The sequence below is a fragment of the Caloenas nicobarica genome, chromosome 7 (assembly GCF_036013445.1).
Source record: "Caloenas nicobarica isolate bCalNic1 chromosome 7, bCalNic1.hap1, whole genome shotgun sequence".
Lineage (NCBI taxonomy): Eukaryota > Metazoa > Chordata > Aves > Columbiformes > Columbidae > Caloenas > Caloenas nicobarica.
In genome coordinates, this window is record NC_088251.1 from 16,866,125 (window position 1) to 16,885,961 (window position 19,837).

Genomic DNA, 19,837 nt, shown 5'->3' on the forward strand with positions numbered 1-19,837 from the left:
ACTAAGTTACTTATTGAACATGTATTAAGCATTTTTGATGTGTGAAATTTTACCGGAAATGCATTTCCTCTATTTTTCTTATATAAATGAGTGTTCAACCACATAGAAATTTAATGCTGGCTTTGTTTAATATCTTACAGGAAGCTTCAAAAGATGGTGCATGACATCAAGAAAAATGAAAGTGGGATAATAAACAAATTCAAAAAGTAAGTTTGAAATGCCAGTCCTAGTTTTATTAATTTGGGGAAGCTCTGCTAGCATAATGTATAGTACTTTAGTGGAGGGACCACGTTATTCTAAAGGGATATACTTCAGTGTATGTAAAAGCTTTAGTCCAGACTGTGACTTACGGAAATGTCATCAGTATTAAGAATACCACAAAGTAGTTACAGAACTGGCCTTCAATGGGAGGTTGTGTTTGTAGCCCTGAAAAACAGTATTTGGGTAAAATGCATTTTTCTTACATATTCTTTGGGAATGACCATCACTACTTGTTTGGGTGTGTTGCCTTTCTCCTCAGGCCACTGTTTAGACTACCTGCTGCAATTAAGTTTTGATTTGAGATCTACCTTGAACCAACTGGTCAGACATCATAGTTAGAACTCTCATAAAAAGGCTAAGTCGTCCTGTGTTCCAGTCCCATAAAACAAAACCCAGCATTACCTAACATCCATATTCCAGTAAGAAGTGCTAAACAGCATTCATATTGATGTCATGTGCATAAGAGTATCATAAAATATTCATGTGTATTTATACATATAAATTCCAGTAATTCTGCATCCTTGTCAAATGAATACACTGTTCACTGTTTCCAGGCAAACATCTATTTAAACCAATTAGCTATTTAGCACACTTTTTCTTTTTCTTAATGCGATAGCTCATTTGCATTGAACTCCCATTTGGATGTGATTTTTCTCATCCAGCTGTCTTTCTTAATATGGGTCATTGACGACAAAAGTACTAAGTACTTTTAAAAGTTAATTAGTACACAGTATCTGCAGTGTTTCCAGGACGACCATATGAAATTCTAGAAATACAGCTCTTGTGCATAAAAGGCGCATACAAACATTGTTTAAAATTGTTCTTAAATAGTGACCATGATGGCTCAGTTCAAGGAAAAGCATAGTTTTAACAAGGGCTAATTCTAGGTTCACACAAAGTGATCAGTAAGCTTGTGGGAGAAGCAGTAGGGCTCTGCCTGGTTGGGCTGTGCAAGGGCTCTGCAAAGCCAGGCTGCTCCTGTGGGGCTGGTGTCTGCCTGTGGGGCTGGTGTCTGCCTGTGGGGCTGGTGTCTGCCTGTGGGGCTGGTGTCTGCCTGTGGGGCTGGTGTCTGCCTGTGGGGCTGGTGTCTGCCTGTGGGGCAGCTGCTGCCCCTGGCAGAGGAGGGGGATGCGCTGCTGGCAGCAGCAGCGGCCGCCCGCCTCACCTGTTCCCCCGGCAGGAGGAGGAACCTGAGGCTGCAGCCCCTCCGCTGGGGCCTCCTTGTCACAGCTGTGTTTCTGTCCACAAACCCTGAGCAGGTTCTGATGGTAACACCTGATATATCAGACAGATTCTTGAGATCACTTTTTTCCTTTACTCATCCTCTTTCACTCCAGCACTGCTGCAATTCGCAGTAAATCACAGTCACGTGGTATATGTACTTGTTATTTCCACACAAGCACAAAGCAAATTTTATGCCTTATGATGACCCTCTTTCAACTACTTGGATCTTTAATCATAGCATGTTTGTTTTTGACACAGTGTGTATGTAAATAGACCACTGTGTTCAGAGATCTGTCTACAAAAAAACTCATAGTTTCACCTCAGACCTGCTCACAGGGAAGAGCTTCTAGGCTGTAAAGGCTTTTGGTGGGTTTTTGGAGGGGAGCGAGGGGGTGAGAGACATTGCTGGGGGGCGGCAATGCTTTTTAAGAAGGGGTGGCTTCCCACTTTAAATTAGTAGTTTAAGTGTAGTGAATGTTAATCATGTTGCAGTGGGTCCTGTTCAAATGCCTCAGAGAGGAGAACAGATGGCAGAAACAATAGAAGCATCTCAAATTTATAATTTGAGGCAACAAATTGGCTCCCACAGTTGCTGGATGTGAATTCGGCTGTTAATCAGTACTGCTCTGACTGTGTGTCCTTCCGTGAGACTAAAAGGGGAAGGACAATGGAAAAATAACAAGAACTAAATGTAGCTGAAGCTGGGAAGGTCAGAGGTGCCATCATTAAATGTCAGATATGGGATTGCTGCTATGATTCTGCAATTCTTTGATTCTCTCAAGATTAAAAAAAAATCCACAAGAAAGAGCAGGCTTATAAAAACTCTCTTGATGTATGACTGCAGCACAAAGCTCACATTTCACCTCTGCCAGTTAGAAGAATAGAAATTGAGATTAAAAGCACAAAAAAAATCTTTCTGATACTCCTATGGTTCATCTGAGTCATATTAATCTTTTCTGCAATTATGAAGATCAGAAACTTACTCTTAATTTTTTCTTCAATTTTTTTTAAAAAATCATATTTGCACATGACTTCAGAACTCAAATCTTGAACCCAGTACCTAATGAGACTTGCAATAAAGTGTGAGTTGACAACACTGATAAGGGTATGTAGAAGAGATGCCAAGCTTTGCAGAATTAGAACTGGCTGTATTCATCTAAATGTGCCATTTGGGGGCTCTTTGTTTTATTTTCGTAGATGCTTTTTCTAAAAACATGCAGTTATCCAGTTGATCATTTCCTTTATTTCAGTTATAGGATTATCTTATTAAATGTCAAGGATCTAAAAATGACGCAGGAAAAATTGTACAAAAATTGGGTTTAGGTAGCACGTATTTGGAATTTGTCTATATGCTTGAAAAAAAAACACCATTGTTTTGGCTCAAATTGAAATCTACTATAAGTAGAAATAATTTTAGAGAAGTCAAATAGTCTACTTGCTTATCCCAAACCTACAGCTGTCACATGTCACACATATATACTGTAGGCCTCTGCTACTGAAATTGAAAGAATGATCAAATACTTATGAAATACATTTGACCTAATCTGGATTGGCTCTTGATTATGCAGGAAAGTAAGAAAAGTTCTTGCACCAAGTGTCTTGCACTCCAGTCTAGTTCATCTGCAGGTTGCAGGTGGGGAGGGTTTCATCTACCGTCCACGTGTGTCTTAAAGGTCTGCAGAAAGCAGCCTGAACAGTGGCGATAACAGGAAAAAAAACTACAGATGGTTTCTTCATTGCTTAAAAGTTCCTGTTTATTCCTCATCCCGACTCAAAATTTTCTGACAGGAAAAACATTGCCCACTGCAAGCTACCATTCACCTGCTGCCCTTAATCACATGCAGAGCTGTTTACAATACTGGAGTCTCCCAGCTGCTGTGCAGATCATGATGTCAAACAGGACTATGTACTCAGGTGGAAAAGCAATAGGTGTAGTCAAAGTTGTATAAACAATGAGACCTGGGGGCATTGTCTTTGTATTCGTATACTTGGCAATACAGAACAGGTAAGAAACAAATCATGGGTTTCACTCTCCAGGATGGCCGCCTATGCTTGAAATACACTGTAAAGACAGAGCACTCACCTGGAAATCATAAGCTTTAAGCCTCTGGGTTTGTTCAGTGGAATCTTGGCTCCATTGGAGTTGGTGCTAAAACTCATACTGCCTATACAGCAAAGTCAGTATTTCACCCTAAAGTTTCAGTATGTGCTGACCTACTGCGTTGACTGAGAAACTAGAAGTTCAGGTTACCTTGCTGCAATATCACATCCTATCAAAACTGCCTTTGTAAAGCCATCAGAAATCATGCACTTGTACTTATTTGTCTAACTACACACAATCCAAATATGTGCATTTCTTGAAATCGCATTTGCCACATGACCTGAAAAATTGAAAGAAAATGCATCTTCATCTCACCTGCTTTACCCAGCTTTTTAGTTGGGTAAGTTTTTACTTCAGATTCATCTGGTCCATTTTCCTATACCATTTATCACTCAGGGAATGACCTCAGGCAGAAAAATGGAGTTGTGTCACTAAATGTCTCTTCAACCTGCAGAGCTGCAACTAGAGGATATGCATAAACAATGAGAGAAAAGTACTAAAATCAAGCTGTACCACACTTAAAAAGAGAAACCATAGAAAAGTATAATACCTAATTTTAACTGTATTCTGAAGAAACATGAATTTCAACATGTAGCTGAACAGAATGTTTTGAGTGCCAGGATTTTTATTAGGATACTTCAAAGTGAAGATTAAGAAATCACAACTGTGCCATTTCACTGCCACAGCACATTGTAAAGAAAATGTGCAAAAGACTAGCAATAACACTTAAAAAAAAAAAAAAAGTTTCAGTTTAATTTTTTGTGCTATTGCCAGATACTTCCAAAGCTATAGCAAACTATTCCACTAGGTCATGAGAATACAGCTCAGGAGAAGTCTCTCTGTCAGCTGGATTGCACCTGTTTGGACCTCTGAAAAAGTTTTTAGCAAAGTTAAATTATCTTTTAATCACAAGTATGATGATCTAGTGCACTTAGGACTAACAAGTACTATAAATATTAACTCAGTAAAGATGTCAATATATTTTTTGTAAAACCTATTAAGTTAAAATTGTTCACAGAATCACAGAATGTTAGGGGTTGGAATGGACCTCAAAAGATCATCTAGTCCAATCCCCCCCTAAGAAGAGAGTGGACTTTGTACAGAATTAACAACAGAAAAAGTGAAGGACTATTGAAAACAAAGAGTTTTTAGGCACATCTTAAATGCTGAGAGACTAATCAGAAATATTAGTGAGGAAATGCATCTGTACTAGAATTAAGTGCTACACGTAAAGGGCTACTATTATGTATGTGTGTTTACTTTTCTGGGTGTAGCATGTAAAAGCAAGTATTGCTAGAGCAGAAAACCCAGACCTCTGCTGCAGTTTATTTTAAAATTCTCCATTTAGTGCAAGAAAACACAAAACTGTGCTATGAACTTGAAGCATGTAATTAATATTTGCAATTCCTACAGGACTCCTTACATGAGAAAAGTTAAGCCCATGCCTGAATGCTTTGTTGGATCAACCTCATCATGCTATAGAGAGGAAATCTCAGAATATATTGGTTTTTAAAATGAAATAGTTTAGTCTCCTAAAAGTTACTGTGAATTTCTTCACATTGCATTCTGTTCTTCTCTGAGCAGCATCTAGGCCCTGTTACATGAAATGTCTCAAATGATACCTGGTTATTTGTTGAAGCTAAAATGTATATAATAAGATGTGTTGTGTCACTTTTAAAACCTGTAAACGTACTCCCAAAAACATACTTGGCTTTTATTGAGTCCTTTAGAACTGAAATATCTTGGGGATATTTCAAAGTCACCATAAAATTACTTCTTTTCTATTAAATATCGGAAAAACTCTAGTCCCGTTAAAGTAAATGGAAACTTGAATTATTTGTGTTCTACCACAGCTAACACAGAGGTACTGTAACTTAAGTCCAGAGCAGAGTAGCACTAGAATATTTTACTTGGAAATTGCATTTGCTATAATTTTATATAACTGTTAAAAGATATGTTAGGAAATCATTCTGTCCTCTACTGAAGTACATATGCTCAGTTGGATGGCATTTGATTCTTTCAGTCCTTTCTCATTAACTTCAGGGGAATGGGATGGAGTCAATTATCACTCTGCAAGCATCTATGTGGATAATTACGTCAGAATCTGAAATAGCTAGGTAACCAATCCTTGGCATAGGGGTTATGTCTTTTGAGCTTGTGTTGTGGCTTGCACATTGGGTGAAGTTCTGGCTTTTGCTAAGTGAAGCTCCAGTTGACTTCAAAAGAGCCTGAATTTCAGTTCTGGCACTCAGTAAATCATACCAGTACAGCAAGAATTATTTTTTTAAGTGGATTTGAATTTTAGAATAAATAACATGTTTTAAGAGATTCTAGCAAATATAGATGTGGCGGTGAACTGTTTCAGCTCTGTGACAGAAACATTATTTCTTTTCTTCTATTGATATTCAGGTTCCAAAATGAACAAGTGGCCTTAATTTGCAAAACTGGGAAAGATACTTGGGATCGGTATGCTATTTCAGAGCTGCACAATGGCATGATAGGCTGCTTAGACACAGACCTCTGTTCTGTGCTTCATATGCTTTTGTTATAACATATTTACATTTTCTATCAGGGCCGCTGCCAGGATTTATGGGGCCTGGGACAAAGTGTTAAAGTCTTCTCCTTAGCACCTTGGAAATGTATAATGTGGCTTAAGCCGCATCTCTTACACTGTGACCCACACAGCCTCTTACTATGTTTGAGTCCCAGCCTTTTCCAAGTCTCCATCATCTCTGAACAACTCACGACAGACCTGTTGTAAAGTACATTTATAGATTCCTTTGGTCTGCTTTCCCTAAGACCAGAGATCTGCCCTGGCAGTGGCCCTGGGTTTTTCTTTCTAACATGCCTGTGCTAACCTGGCCAGAAGACAACAGCAGGGCTGTTGAGAATGCTTTTTAATTTACTGTTTGTACACTGTTACATTGTGCTACATGAAGTTAAAGATCTGGAGGGGGCCGCTATCCATCATTAGTGATGAACAAAGCAGGTAAACACTTCAAAAATAATGTGCCTAGATTGGGTTTGGTTTTTTGGTTGGGGTTTTTTTTGAGCTTTAGCAATGCACCATTTATTCATTGATTCATGCATGTGCATTTTTTTCTGGTGACTACCTGAACAACAGAATTCCATGAATGCAACTCAAAAGTAGCCAAACCATTTGGTAAAACAGATGGGAAGACTTTGTAAATTGATGTGTTAGTGCCAGCATGCCACCACCCAGAGGTACACTGGTACCCGAACAACAACACTGAAGCAGCCCACTCAGGACCTAAATATTGAGTGTCGAATTCTTGTGATAAAGCAAAATCTGTAGACATGACTATTGCTCAGAGATACAATAAAACCTTTTAAATTCTTTGCAGACTATTTTTTTTGGTAAATAATTTGCTTATTTTTGCAAATGAATTTGTTAGGACCTCACTGAAGAACGAGTGAAGCCATCAATTCAGTGGACAAAGGTTCAGGTCCATGGTGAGAAGTCCCATCAGTGCTACAGGGAAGCTGTCAGACAACGTTCAAAAGTCACTTTGAGGAGTCATTTTAATGTAAATTGTTAATGGCTACTAAAAGCAAAGGTGTTTTTCCTCTTCAGACCCATCAGTCTGACCTCTGTCACACATGCACCATTCTTTTTGACTTTAAATCCAAATTCTTCTCTTTTTTTTTACAGGGTAACAGAATAACTGATATATCGACTGACTGTAAATCAGTGTTTTCTCTGGACAGCTGCAATTTAGCAAACAGGAATATACATATCTATATACACATATGCATGAGCAAGAGTATGTTTATACACATATATTACATATATATATATTCCTGTTTGCTAAATATATATACACGCATATACATAAACATGTATACATATAGCCAGAAAGATCCTTTCAGTATTTCTACAAGTTATCTTCTGATTCACTTTGTATTACAAATACCTTTATAACAGTGTTTACCAAAAAAGGGCCATAACAACATAAAATAATAGTAAGTGAAAACAGAATCTGGCCATGAGAGGCCTGGTATGCATTTAAGCAGTAATCAGAAAATAAAATGCATGCAGAATGATAGTTATGAAAATATGACTGGAGAGCCCTGCACTAATTTCTTATGCCACAGTTTAGCAAAGTTTCTGTGAGCCTGAACAGATTTTCATCTGCAGATAGACATGCATTCATCTCTGACTCCTGTGTTTTCTGTTTCTTCACTGGAAATGAAGAGGAGTGTGGGTAGGAAAGGAAGATGTTCTTTCAAAATGTGTTCTTAGCAAACATAATTAGATTAGATTCTAATTTCTTATCTGTTTCTAGCTTTTCAAAGCATTCTCCTGCAGCTATTTGCTAAGCATCTGTGATGGTAATCTGTATTTCTTCAGCTGCAGTATCTGTTAACCTTTTTTTTAATATGTCTGGCTAATGCACCCTTCTAGTGAAAGTTACTTATTAGATCATAAATGTAATAATTATTCTTTACAGACTAAAAAAAAAACCTCCACCCAGTCTACCACAAAGGGATTATGCTTCAGGTAAGGCTGTATTAATGTGAATTTAAACTGCATATCTGCGTATATTTGATACCTATACACTTAACAATATTTCAGCTATATTCTTCCTAATTTGTTTTCAATATAACAATATAACATCATCAACAGCTCTGAAGGTAGCTCACATCTCTGAACTGAGAGCAAAACATGGCAAGTTGTCCTGGTGTGAAGAAAGAATAGCAAGTAGCTACTCTTTCAAAATCAGTATTTACCAGGGTTCTGCATGTAGGATGCTCTGAAAATAGAGGACAATTCACATCCAGTCCTCTCTGCCAGAAATTGGGATGTGAAAGTAAATAGGGGAAAAAATGAACAAATGGATCATCAGATTCAGATTCTTAATACTATTAATGTGAAAATGATGATGTCATGAATTATCTTACAGGTAGAACTATATTTGCTTGTCATACAGCACTGCCCACAAACTAGTTCATGCCCATTTTTACAAGTTAACAACTATCTTGTTAATGAAAAAGCGATATGAAAACTGAAGAGGACAGAGTTTGGAAGATATCAGATAATTGTTCCAAGTTTAATGTAAACACTTGTAATTAGTGTGCTGTCCTGGAGTCTTAACCAAGAAGCAAGAAAGTGTGAAGTGCAGAGGTCAGCGACAGATCTGTTATGTGGAAATTGTTAGTCCTTCTTAAAAATTAGATTCATTAGCAGGACACTCTGGGTAAAGTACATGCTTTGCTGTTCAAACCATGTACAGTTCACCATTTTCTAATGCTTTTCCAACATCTCTGAAACAATTTAGAAAAACAAGCAAGCAGGCATTTAATTTACTATTCAGTCAAAGCCAGATGTATTGCTCTGAACTGTTTAGGAAATTTTGACCACTCTTTTTTAACTGAACATGATAGATTCTTCTTTTCAATCTGTACTTAAGATAAACATTTATGTTCGCTATTCCACCTCCTTAATTAACTCTAATGCTTGGTTTAGAACATGCAGACAATGAAGAGGAACAATGGTCAGATGATTTTGTAAGTACATATTTTGGGGTAGTAGGAGGTTACTGTGGCAACAAGTTCAGCACAAGCAATAATAATAAAAGTCTATTTTTGAATCATCTATTGTAGTTGAACTTTAATACTACTGAAATGTTATCTTATTTGTTACGTCAGCATTATTTGTAAGTAGCCACTGACTTTAAGCTATCTCAATTTTTTTCACATTCAACTTAGAAGTACACTCAGAAGCACTGCCAGTGGTAGCCATGGATGCTAAGCTTTTTGGTTGGGTAAGCCCATGGCATCAATTTGAGGGAGTTCTCAAAGTGAACAGTAATTTCAGAAACCAGTTAAGACCTTCTGTTTTGGAGTGGGAGGAGTGAGGAGGGGAAAGCCACTTCTTCCTAAAAATGAAAAATTTCTGATAAGATTTTAGAGAACATTAGAATGAAGCAAGTCATGGTCATCAGCCATGTGAAGTAATTGCCATAGTGTACAAGCATCAGCCTGAAGTGACTAGTTCCCTTCTGGAATTAGCTCCCAAGTACCCTTTTAATAGGAAATGGAGAGGAAGTGACAGGACACATCAGGAGTCACAGTTGGAACTAGGAAAGAACTGTCCCATGAAGGGAAACAAGCTGTTGGTCCATAATTTGAAGACTGAACTCTTGGTGTTAAGAGCCTCCTCTAAGACAGCAAGGAGCAGGGAGCAGGAACGTCCTGGGAGGAGCAGAGGGGGAGGCAGGCGGGAGTGTCTGTTTGGAGAGGGAGCACTGCAAGGGAGTGTAACATGTCCTGTCAAGGATGCATCCTTGTAATTTAGTTAATTGTACTTGTGCAAGGATATTTGTGTCATACACTGTTATGAAGCCATAAATATGTTATAAGATGAGAAATGGGAAGTTCTGTCTTTCTAGGACAGTGATTATGAAAATCCAGATGACCACTCTGACTCTGAGATGTATGTGGTCCCCAGTGAAGAGAACCCTGATGACAGCTATGAGCCGCCTCCGAGCGAGCAGGAGAAAAAGAAGATTCCTTCTGCACTCCCTATTTCTAGGGGTGAATATGCAGGTAGTTATGGACTAGTTGGCTATTTCAGCTTGATAACTGCTTATTTATCAGTACCAAAATAGAAAAGGCCTCAAATGGACTAACCTCAAGTGTTTGACAATCGGGTCTTCAGCTTTCAGAGATATGGTTTGTTATTACAGCGTGAAACATTAGTATTGCTAGCAATGTTTAGAATTTTAATATAACGTATCCTACAGGCTTTGATAGACATCTACTAACTACAAAATCCAAGCAAATGTATGGGAGTTGTCACTAACTTGGCTCCAGATTCAGCTGTGTATTTAATGCAGGAATTTGTACTGAAGATTAAACACATAAGATTAGACAGGTCCCATCTTAATCTTTTCTGTATCTCAAATCATTATTCCAAAAGCAGTAAAATAGAGGACAAAGCAGCCCAAATACTTATTCCCTATTGCCCTTCAAGATTGGTACTGGGGAGATTAAATATCCTGAAAAACAGGACAGGATCAAGATTTTATTTACATCAGTCCAGCATAAAGGCATTTTTTCTTCCTGTTTTAATTCTTTTTCAACCATGGGCAGATTGCACTGAAGTGAATGAAACTTAGCTTCAGTTAGATGAAGATTTGGGCCATGAGGAAAAGAAACATTGGCATGATGCCAGCTGTCATTATTGTATGATGCAATACTGTTAACTGGTTGTGGAATAATCATCAAAGTGCTAAAATGCCACACGTACACATAGAAGTTTATCAGCACTTCAGCTACGTGTTCTTTGAAAAGGAGAGGAATTTTTAAAATCACACCCCAGAGGAGCTAGCATAATTTGTGTTTTAGTTCCACCCTTTGTACTGTAACAGTTGTTTTTATCACATGTCAGATACGTTCTTTCTCACTTGCCTGGCACAGGACACACTAACTAATGGACTACACCACCCAGCCACCACCTTTCCCCCAAGGAGTTAAACAATTGCTCATCCAACAGTGAGTGTCTAAGCACCCTCTGCAGCCTGATACAGACAACTAGGTTGCTACCTTGAGTGATGAAATAGGACTAGTTTGCCCACAGGTCTCAACATCAGGACCAGCATACACTCAGTTCTGCCTTTTGGCTTGAGCTGCAGCCACAGTAAAGACTTGTTTGCACTGGCAGTAGAACACAGTCCAGAGGGTAATGTGTAATTTTTACTGAAATTGTTGTTTTCTTCCATTTAAAAGACAATCGCACCAGTCACCAGCAGCTTCCTCCCATCAAGAAACCTCTCCCAAGTACACCCAGCCCAGCTGTGTCCAGACCAAAGAAACCATCCATGCCTTTGCCATCTCCTGCCGCTAAACCAAAAGTACCACCAAAGCCCAAGGCGTGCAGTGACGACGAGGTAATGTTTATAGGTATATTTTTTTGGACAGTTTAAATGACAGATGACCCCATACTGATCATGGCCTGATGCCCTTCTTAGCCTCTATAGTCCAAATCATTTTGTACATCACAAGCAGTGACCTGAGATTACCATGCTGATTCCTAGCAGAGATCTGCCTATTTCAAGTATCCAGGAGGCTCTTCAGACCACAGAATAGTTTCTGCTCATCTCTAAGAAGCTGCAAGCAATGGGGAGAGAGAAACCTCAAAGACTACCCCAGGACTAAAGGGAAGGGAGGGCTTTATCCACCAGTCCAGAACTGGAGTAATTTGGTGAAGGGTTTTCAGACTTGAAGAATCTCATCCGCATAGGATAATAAATGTCTGAAATAGAAGTCACTGTGAAATAGCAACTACTGCAAGCTGTTGCTGGGGCTTCAATCCCAACAGTTTGTTGTTGTGGTGGAGGTTTAACTGCTAGATTTTTGTCCTGCATTTCTCACAGGATAATTACATTGTGCCAGTGGACAATGACGACAACTATATTGAACCCACAGAAAGCAGCATGTCACTACCTACAAGATGTGAGTTTAAGCTAATAATTACTGCCACGTTAGGAACAGCAGTGGAAAAAATGGATCAAACTAATGTCTATTTCTAGGATTCAAAGAGTGGTGGTGCAGCTATTAAAGAGAATGCAGCCTGCAAAAAGGCAGTTGGCTCTTTTGGCCCATGACAAAGCAAGGAAAATTATTTTTAACTTTACTGGAAGCCATGTTTAATTCCTGCCTCTCTCACTCAGCTATTTCAAAGTCCGGTCCTTGTACAACCAGGAAGCTTTTCATGGTACGTGATCTCCCTCCTCACCCAAGGGAGCCATAGCATTAAAATTCTCTGTTTGCTGAAGTGCCTAAGGAGAAGAGCAAGCCTTTTTAGATTTTCAGTGAACAAAGACAGACTTTGATTCATTTTTTCCACCTCACTATTTGAAGTATATTTAGCTGGAGAATTAAATTATTACAGTCCAAAGGTGAAAAGTAAACAGAGAAGAGTATGTAGTTCTGCTCTCTGCCATTACTGACAGTATCAAACCTGTTCAGCAAGGCATGAACACTGAATAGTGTTTCTCTTTTAAAAGGAGAACTGATTTCTGCCTCAGTTAACTTGTTCAAGATCACACAAAAAAGCTAGCACTTGGACCTACTTAATATTTATTCTTCTTATATAAATGTTACATTATTAGGGATTTTTTTAATACATATGTGTATATATGAGTTTGTGTGTATATACACTCGCATGCACAATTATACATGTAACAAATAAAATGTTTTTAGCTCCTGTGAACAGGTTTATGAAGACAACAAAGTCAGTTCCCCCTACTTCTCTGAAGCCTTCTGTTACTTCTGATATGCAAGGTATGTAGAGTTTGTATCACTATTAAAACAATCTAAGACTGAGGAATACAAAATTACACTTATTCACAACACAAACCATATGATGTAATTCAGAAAAACAAAAATATGTTCCCCTTTAGGTTTTTCTATGCTGTAGCAGTTGTTTTGCCTAGCTTGAATAATAAATCTGTTTTAAGCATAAATAAAACGCGAACAAGTTGTTTGCCCCAAAGCAATTCAATTTTAGTGTTTTGCTGTAGTGGAGGAACGCAAATAGATCAATACCGCAAAAACAATTATAGGACTCAGCATGTTAGTAATACGATTTCACTATAGGAATCAAGACTCGGTATTTTAAAACCACATCAAGACTCAACCTTAAAGAAATTCTGTATAAGTTGATGTTTTGCATGTCCTGTGATACCAGTGATCCTGTTTAAGTTCTATAAAGAGCAGTTTCTTTGGAAAAGGAAACAAAAGCAGAAGTAAATAAGAAAAATCATATTTTCTTTTGTAAGTGCAGATATACTTGCTTAACTGTTCTTAGCTTTGCTAACTCAGAGTTGTTTTGCATCCTTGTCATGAATTGCTTGGAATGTAACCTTTACAGACTGATCACACAGTTCTTTAAAAGTCTTTGCATATTCATTAGCAATGTGTTTAGCTTTCAAGTTGTAAACTACGAAAGTTTTTTTTCTGAATGACTTAAGATTTTGTGAGTCGCTTTTCAGATATTTTCAAATGCCCTTCTCTATCTCAGCCTTTCCGTAAATCAGTGTCAAGCAAAAACCAGCTGCTGACATATGTTACTAAAAAAAAAATAAAACATCCCCCCCTGGTGGGAACTCAGACATTTTTCAGTGCAGTAAAAGTAATGAAGCCTGACACAAAATTTATTGAAATATAATTCGATTTTCATTGAGGAAACTGAACATATATAAGGATGCTGGTGGGTTTTGCTTTTAGTATCTGTGAATTAAAATACACCTATGGGACAGAGCTCTTCAAATACATGGCAGATAAAACTAACACTAGAGGCAATGTAGGCCCACTGATGAATGGGGTGGGTGCCCTGGTGACAGAAGATACAGAGAAGGCAGAGTTACTGAATGCCTTCTTTGTCTCTGTCTACTCTGCCGGAGGCTGTCCTGAGGAGCCCCGTACCCCTGAGGCCCCAGAGGAAGGCAGGGCAATGGAGGAGTCTGCCTCAGTTGATGAGGACTGGGTTAGGGAGCAATTAAGCAATCTGGACATCCATAAATCCATGGGTCCAGATGGGATGCACCCGCGGGTGCTGAGGGAGCTGGCTGAAGTCATTGCTGGACCGCTCTCCATCATCTTTGCCAAGTCTTGGGAAACAGAGAAGGTGCCTGAGGACTGGAGGAAAGCAAATGTCACTCTGGTCTTCAAAAAGGGCAAGAAGGAGGACCCGGGAAACTATAGACCAGTCAGCCTCACCTCCATCCCTGGAAAGGTTATGGAACAACTTATTTTTGGTGCCATCTCAAGGCATATCAAGGATAAGAGGGCCATTAGGGACAGTCAACATGGCTTCACCAAGGGGAAGTCGTGTTTGACCAACCTCGTAGCCTATTATGAGGACATAACCAGGTGGATAGATGATGGCAAAGCAGTGCATGTGGTCTATCTTGATTTCAGTAAAGCATTTGACACAGTCTCCCACAGCATCCTCGCTGCTAAACTGAGGAAGTGTGGACTGGGTGATCAGGTAGTGAGGTGGGCTGGGAACTGGCTGAAGGAGAGAAGCCAGAGAGTTGTGGTCAATGGGGCAGAGTCCAGTTGGAGGCCTGTATCTAGTGGAGTCCCTCAAGGGTCGGTACTGGGACCAATACTATTCAATATATTCACCAACGACTTGGATGAGGGAATAGAGTGCTCTGTCAGCAAGTTTGCTGATGACACCAAACTGGGCTTCTGGCTGACACGCCAGAAGTCTGTGCTCATCCAGCGAGACCTGGACAGGCTGGAGAGTCGGGCAGGGAAAAATTTAATGAAATATAACAAGGGCAAGTGTAGAGTCTTGCAGGAACAACCCCAGGCTCCAGTATAAGTTGGGGAATGACCTGTTGGAGAGCAGTGTAGGGGAAAGGGACCTGGGGATCCTGGTGGACAGCAGGATGACCATGAGCCAGCACTGTGCCCTTGTGGCCAGGAAGGCCAATGGCATCCTGGGGTGTATTAGAAGGGGTGCGGTTAGTAGGTCAAGAGAGGTTCTCCTTCCCCTCTACTCTGCCCTGGTGAGACCTCATCTGGAATATTGTGTCCAGTTCTGGGCCCCTCAGTCCAAGAAGGACAGGGAACTGCTGGAGAGAGTCCAGCACAGGGCAACGAAGATGATTTAAGGGAGTGGAGCATCTCCCTTATGAGGAAAGGCTGAGGGAGCTGGGGCTCTTTAGCTTGGAGGAGACTGAGGGGTGACCTCATTAATGTTTATAAATATATAAAGGGTGGGTGTCATGAGGATGGAGCCAGGCTCTTCTCGGTGACAACCAATGATAGGACAAGAGATAATGGGTTCAAGCTGGAACACAGGAGGTTCCACTTAAATATGAGAAGAAACTTCTTCTCAGTGAGGGTGACAGAGCACTGGAACAGGCTGCCCAGGGAGGTTGTGGAGACATTCTTCCTTCTCTGGAGACATTCAAAACCTGCCTGGACGCCTGTGTAACCTCATCTGGGTGTTCCTGCTCCAGCGGGCGGAGTGGACTAGATCATCTTTCGGGGTCCCTTCCAATCCTTAACATTCTGTGATTCTGTGATGGACAGTGGCCACACAAATTGGCCAGATTGTATTCATGATTCACCTGATCTCTTCCTGAGAGTCAAGGAAAGGCTAAATGCTACCACAGGTGTGATAACACATCTTTTACAAATTGTCCCAGGTTTGTACAACCCAAGCATTCAGCTTGCTTTGGCGGGGGGAAGAAAAAAAAAAAAGCGGGGGGGGGGCGGGGCAAGCTTGTGGGGTGGGGGGAAGGTTCATTAATACAGTGACTGGTTATTAGACTTTCTGGGACTCTTCCTGAAGTTCTCACTAGAAGATCAGGGGTGTAGGGGTTTGGAGGCAGAATCAAGCTCTGAGCAACATCTCAGTTATTTTTCCAGAGGCAGAAGTACCATTGATACAAATTCTTACCAGCTTTTCTGGTAACATGTATGTTTTTACTAACCAAAGAACACATTTTTTCCTTCCTGTCCTACAGAAGTCTATGAGGTTCCTGAAGAAGAGGTGAGGCCTTTCTATAGTTTGACTCAAATTGCCCTCAGGCAGGGAATAAATGTGATTGTAAAAAGAGATGATCAGTCTTTCAGAGGGAAAAAATGGGAACAAATCTCTGTCTGCACTTAAAGCTGACACTTCCTTCACAGAAAAGCTGGCAAACCAATTCAAAAGGTCTGCAGAACAGAGTAAACGGGAAGAGGCTTAAGTTTCCTGGTCCTATGGTATAATGATCTGATTTGGGAAGCAGCAGCCTAAGGGGACACTTTCTAGAAGCAGAACTGCAGCAAAGGAGCAGTGACAGTTCTGACATAGTAATTTCCTTCCCACTTGCTGGTACTGACATGACATACGGCCAAAGCAGTGTGCTCAGGGCTTCACAGATCTACCGCTTGTGACTTCTTGCCTCTCCTATCGTAGTGGAGATTACTGGGCAGACTAAGTCTATTAGAAATCTGTATCAAAAATAAGATATTGCTGTGATAGCATAAATAGGATCATACAAATACATTTTTGCGAAATCAAAATGCGACCAAATAATTCAGTGCATTTCTCTTACAGGAAAAACCATCACCACCACCAGTAACCAGGTAATCCATTTCTATGAATGTGTGTATGTGTATATGCTTTAAGTCTTGTTAGAAAATGCTTTTTCATTTAGATACGATATGCTTAATAATTCTCTCTAGAAGATACACATACAGTAATTATCTCTCTTTAGATTGTCTACACAAAAATTGACATCCAATTATAAGTTACTTTCAATAACTCAAACATAACAGATATTAAAAAGAAATACCTTATAAGGGTATTTTTCTAATTTTGAGGGAGTAAGGGAGGAGAAAAATAGGTTGTCTTTGCATTCACTGTTGTTAAATATTATTTTCCTGTCTTAATTTGTGTTTTATTAGTAGGTTCACTAAGCCACTTCCATCTATGCCTGCTCAGAACACAGAGCACTCCCACGTGCATGGCATGTCTAAAGAGTCACCCAAGTTGGATCCTTCCAGGTAAGACAAGAGCAGCTTATATCAGTAGCAAATATTAGTGGAGAAAAAAATTTCTCGTCTCTGTAGTGTAGCCCTCAGACAATAAGCAATTGTCAGGACACAAATATTATATCTACGGGCTGTGAGACAAGGTAAGAATTGAAAGTTCTCATTTCTTTGCGAACTTCTGTATTCAAGCCAGTTTGCCAAATAGGTACTATTTTATTGAATATCCCTTCGGGGATCCAGCGCAGAGTTAAAACATCTCTGCAAGCCAGTTTAAAGTCCTATTACCTAATGCTGCACCCTTGCAAATGATATATTTTTGCAGGGGATGAGGCATAGGATTGCTTGTATGGAAGCTGGACACAGTAAATCCATGATTTATATTCCCAGTGTCTGGAGGAAAACAGGCAAAGGAGACTTGAGTATACAGCCTATTTCAGTCCTGTGTCCCCAGAAGTGTAGGAAACTGCTTTGAAACCACTGTCACATCTCCAGGACATCATTCTACAAAATGGGCCATATGGCCCAGGAAGAGCAGGTGGTATCCACAACATTGTGTGTGTTATGGTGTTTACAGAGGTTCTGGGTGCACTTGCAGGGGACCCCATGCCCAGGACAGCAGCTCTAGAATAGTTCCACACTAAGGGCAGAGCATCACCACAACCACTGCAGGGGTGCATAGCTGCAATTAAACCTCGTTACTGCAGACCACCTCCTCTCTAGATCTTGAAATGCATATCTGAGCCAAGCAATTAAATAAGTAATTCCTACTCAACTTATTGTGTATTTTTTCCAGAAATATTTTGCCTCTTCCCAGAAATCGTCTTCATCCAAAAGCAGTGAGTAATTAATGTGCCACTATAAAAGAATGTGTTAAACTTGGCATTTTCTTGTGTTTTATATATATAAATAGAGATGGATGGATACTTTTTATTATCTGGATTAAATAATAGAAATAGATGACTCTGAATGTCAGATTGATCTAATATTGTAATTGTGGCTATTAGTCTTCTGGACAAAAGAGTTACATTAGTCATCTGTATTGATCCAAGGAAATCTTCACATGTTTTAGGGGATAGATGTCTCAGTCCACAAAAATAATCTATTTCTTTTACTAAAAAAATACCAGTTGAACTCCAGGAACCTTACTCACAGTAGCAATGGGCGATTTTGCCCAATCTGAAACACTTTCCTTGAGCCTCATTCCTTGCAAGTGATGAATGATTAATACTTTCTGAAAATGGAATCCTTCTAAAATGTCAGACTAGGTAGTCTGAGTAACCAGTATCACTAGAAAATGCAGTCCATGAAGGAGTAATTACAGGCTTTCGGTTCCTAAGGCTGTGTTTGAGTCACATCTCCTCTTCCTCTACTCTTGTCCCCAGTCTGTCCCTCCCACTGTACTGGAACAAAGGTTTTCTGAAGCAACTACTTGGAAACTTGTTGAACTGCAGCAAATGGGCAAAAGCAAATGCATAAAAGGTTCTTTTTCAGCCAGATTAGTTCCATAAAGTTTTGTGCACCATAGCTCTACTAACAGTTGTGCCAGCACAAGAAAGGGTGCATATGAGGAGAAAATTACCAAGAAACAGGGTGACAGTAACTGCATCAGCATCTGTGCCAAAAGCTACGTGCATCAAACTGTCCCAGCCCAGCACTGTGAATTGTCCTTAAGAAATAATCAGTCTACCAATAACTACATAGAGAAATTAGGCACTTAAAATTAGGAATTTGGGGTCACACCATAGCATTAGATGCTACAGTAACATAATGCAGGTGATATAAGAACATCTTATAGTCTTACTTTCAATCTTTAAATATCTAGATATACCAAGTGTTGGGGGGGAAGGGGAGGCTGCATACCTCTATATACTACAGCAGCAGCATTTTTGTTTCCCTTCCACTTTATCACAATATTCTGTAAAATGCTGAACAATTCCTGAATGATGCCAAGTCCAGGATTTCTCTTTTATGAAATGGTTTGATTTTTCTGCTTTTCTTACCAATATAAAAGCAGGAAAAAAATCCATCTGAAGGGAGAATCTTGGACAGAAATTCCAGTCTGTGATCAGCACTAACAAGAATATTCCTGCTTCAGAACACACTCAAGTGCCATTTAGCAGCTGAAACCTCTCCATTAATCCATTCTCAGAGCTCACCTCTAAGATGGATATCACCCTAGCTTTGCAGAGGATCAAGAGAGGCTGTTGTTTTGCTGGGGCCACACACCAAGTTAGTTACAGCACCAAGGATGGAGCCTCCCAAACAAACATTCATTTGTAGAATGGGTGTATTCAGCTCCTGGGTACTTGCAGTTACCCAGTTTGGCACAAGAGTCAGCCTAAGAATTAGCCAGTGTGGTCTAAATTTTGGGGTCTTTGCTTGTTGTGCGAGTGGCAAGCCCTTGTAGTTTTGAAGAAAAACATGGTACTGAGCATGATGTTTGTCCAGGGCCATGCTGTGCCTTTCCATCCCTGACCATGCACACTGACAATGCAAAACAGTAACTGAAACATCGGTTAACTGCTCCCATTCAGTCTGTTCTCAAACACTAACCAGCACTGATCATGTTAACAGAACTGTAATCCTTGTTCCTCTCAAAGTCCTGGGCTGATGGGGAGAAAAAATTCTCCACGTCTCACTGCTGGATGATGGATTACACCTCTCCAACCAGAGAATGGGTGCATTTGTAACCAACGTTAGTTAAGAGTCATTAACATGGTGGAT

General features: G+C 39.8%; 1 protein-coding gene across 1 annotated transcript in view; it reads left to right on the plus strand.

Annotated features, from left to right (window-relative positions):
* The window catches only part of BLNK (B cell linker), a 49,922-nt gene that overhangs the window by 16,815 nt on the left and 13,270 nt on the right, over positions 1–19,837 (plus strand). The window contains exons 2-13 of the mRNA XM_065639040.1: positions 141–206; positions 5,996–6,052; positions 8,059–8,108; positions 9,075–9,115; positions 10,000–10,156; positions 11,339–11,499; positions 11,986–12,064; positions 12,815–12,895; positions 16,099–16,124; positions 16,677–16,705; positions 17,027–17,125; positions 17,907–17,949. Coding sequence (XP_065495112.1) covers positions 141–206; positions 5,996–6,052; positions 8,059–8,108; positions 9,075–9,115; positions 10,000–10,156; positions 11,339–11,499; positions 11,986–12,064; positions 12,815–12,895; positions 16,099–16,124; positions 16,677–16,705; positions 17,027–17,125; positions 17,907–17,949 — 889 coding nt within the window. The remainder of the gene's footprint in view (positions 1–140; positions 207–5,995; positions 6,053–8,058; positions 8,109–9,074; positions 9,116–9,999; positions 10,157–11,338; positions 11,500–11,985; positions 12,065–12,814; positions 12,896–16,098; positions 16,125–16,676; positions 16,706–17,026; positions 17,126–17,906; positions 17,950–19,837) is intronic.